Source organism: Cebus imitator, unplaced genomic scaffold (assembly GCF_001604975.1).
Source record: "Cebus imitator isolate Cc_AM_T3 unplaced genomic scaffold, Cebus_imitator-1.0 Scaffold657, whole genome shotgun sequence".
NCBI classification, from domain to species: Eukaryota; Metazoa; Chordata; class Mammalia; order Primates; family Cebidae; genus Cebus; species Cebus imitator.
This window is the reverse complement of record NW_016107972.1, coordinates 467152-468229: the sequence shown is the minus strand read 5'-3', so window position 1 is coordinate 468229 and position 1078 is coordinate 467152. Positions and strand designations below refer to the sequence as shown.

General features: G+C 41.3%; 1 protein-coding gene across 1 annotated transcript; it reads right to left on the bottom strand.

Moving 5' to 3' along the window:
* Positions 1 to 81: 81 nt before the first annotated feature.
* Positions 82 to 745, bottom strand: LOC108295752 (ubiquitin-conjugating enzyme E2 variant 1-like). Its single transcript, XM_037734717.1, has one exon. The coding sequence runs from the start codon at positions 730 to 732 to the stop codon at positions 289 to 291; it is 444 nt and encodes a 147-aa protein (XP_037590645.1). The 5' UTR covers positions 733 to 745; the 3' UTR covers positions 82 to 288.
* Positions 746 to 1078: the final 333 nt, after the last annotated feature.

The following is a 1078-nucleotide window of genomic DNA, read 5'->3' as shown; positions in this document are numbered from 1 at the left end:
TATGATGGGAATCAATTTAAATAGACTTTCTTGATCCCAGAAGTTCAACTACGTGGACAGTGGTTACACTTGACAGGATGATTTGTTATAGCACAACTTATATATTTCAAATGGACAAAAAGTTAGTATCATTTACAGTATCTTAAGATAAATTTCCTTTGAATGGGAGCTTCCTTTCCAGTACTTTGAGGTCTACAAGACGTATCTAGAAAATTTACTACTGTGGAAAATGAAGACTGCTTAAATCGAATGGGGGGGAAGGGAAGGGCCTGTGGTTTTTCTTTTTGATTAATTGCTGTAATACTGTCCTTCAGGTGGCTGAGGGAGTTTCATATTTTCTTTAGACATCATTAGGCGCCGAAGCTCTTGCAGGACAACTTTGATGCTATATGAATTCTGCCATTTTGCTAGCACTGATATGGCTCTTGGGTCCACCACTCCATTAGAACTATTAACTCCATTCATATTAATTTTTGTTACAAATCTTACAAAGGGGGGTGCTTCTGGGTATTTAGGTCCACATTCTATTTTAAGGCTATATATTCGGTTTTCATAAATTGTTCTTGGAGGCCCAATTATCATCCCTGTCCATCTTGTAAGTGTCATGTCTTTGTCATCTTCTAGACCCCAGCTAACTGTGCCATCTCCTACTCCTTTCTGGCCTTCTTCGAGTTCTTCCAACAGTCGGAAATTGCAAGGGACTTTTACTCCCGAGCCCGTGGTGGCTGCCATCTTGCGTCGCTGTCGCTTCGGTGTTAATTTTCTCTGTCCAAATTTACCCTGTTTTATAAAAACATCAGTCATGTTAGATCACATGCCAAATCCAGTCTCTCAGAGAGGCCAGGGACTCCCCAGCACCCCATCTTCTGCTCTGGAAAGAATGGGCTCCACTGTGTACAAAGCAGTCTCCAAAGTCCATCTCCTCCCACCCCGACACCAAAACCAAGCAAACACAAAAAAGTGGGAGTTATGTAGGGTTAATGATCCCATTCCAAGATTGTACGATTCCCCTTATATGAAGTACCTAGAATAGGCAAATTAATCAGGGCAGAAAGTAGAATAGAGGTAATCAGGAAAC

Bases quoted from the DNA above. Each gene is read 5' to 3' on its own strand.
- LOC108295752 (XM_037734717.1), bottom strand. From the start codon at position 732: ATGGCAGCCACCACGGGCTCGGGAGTAAAAGTCCCTTGCAATTTCCGA.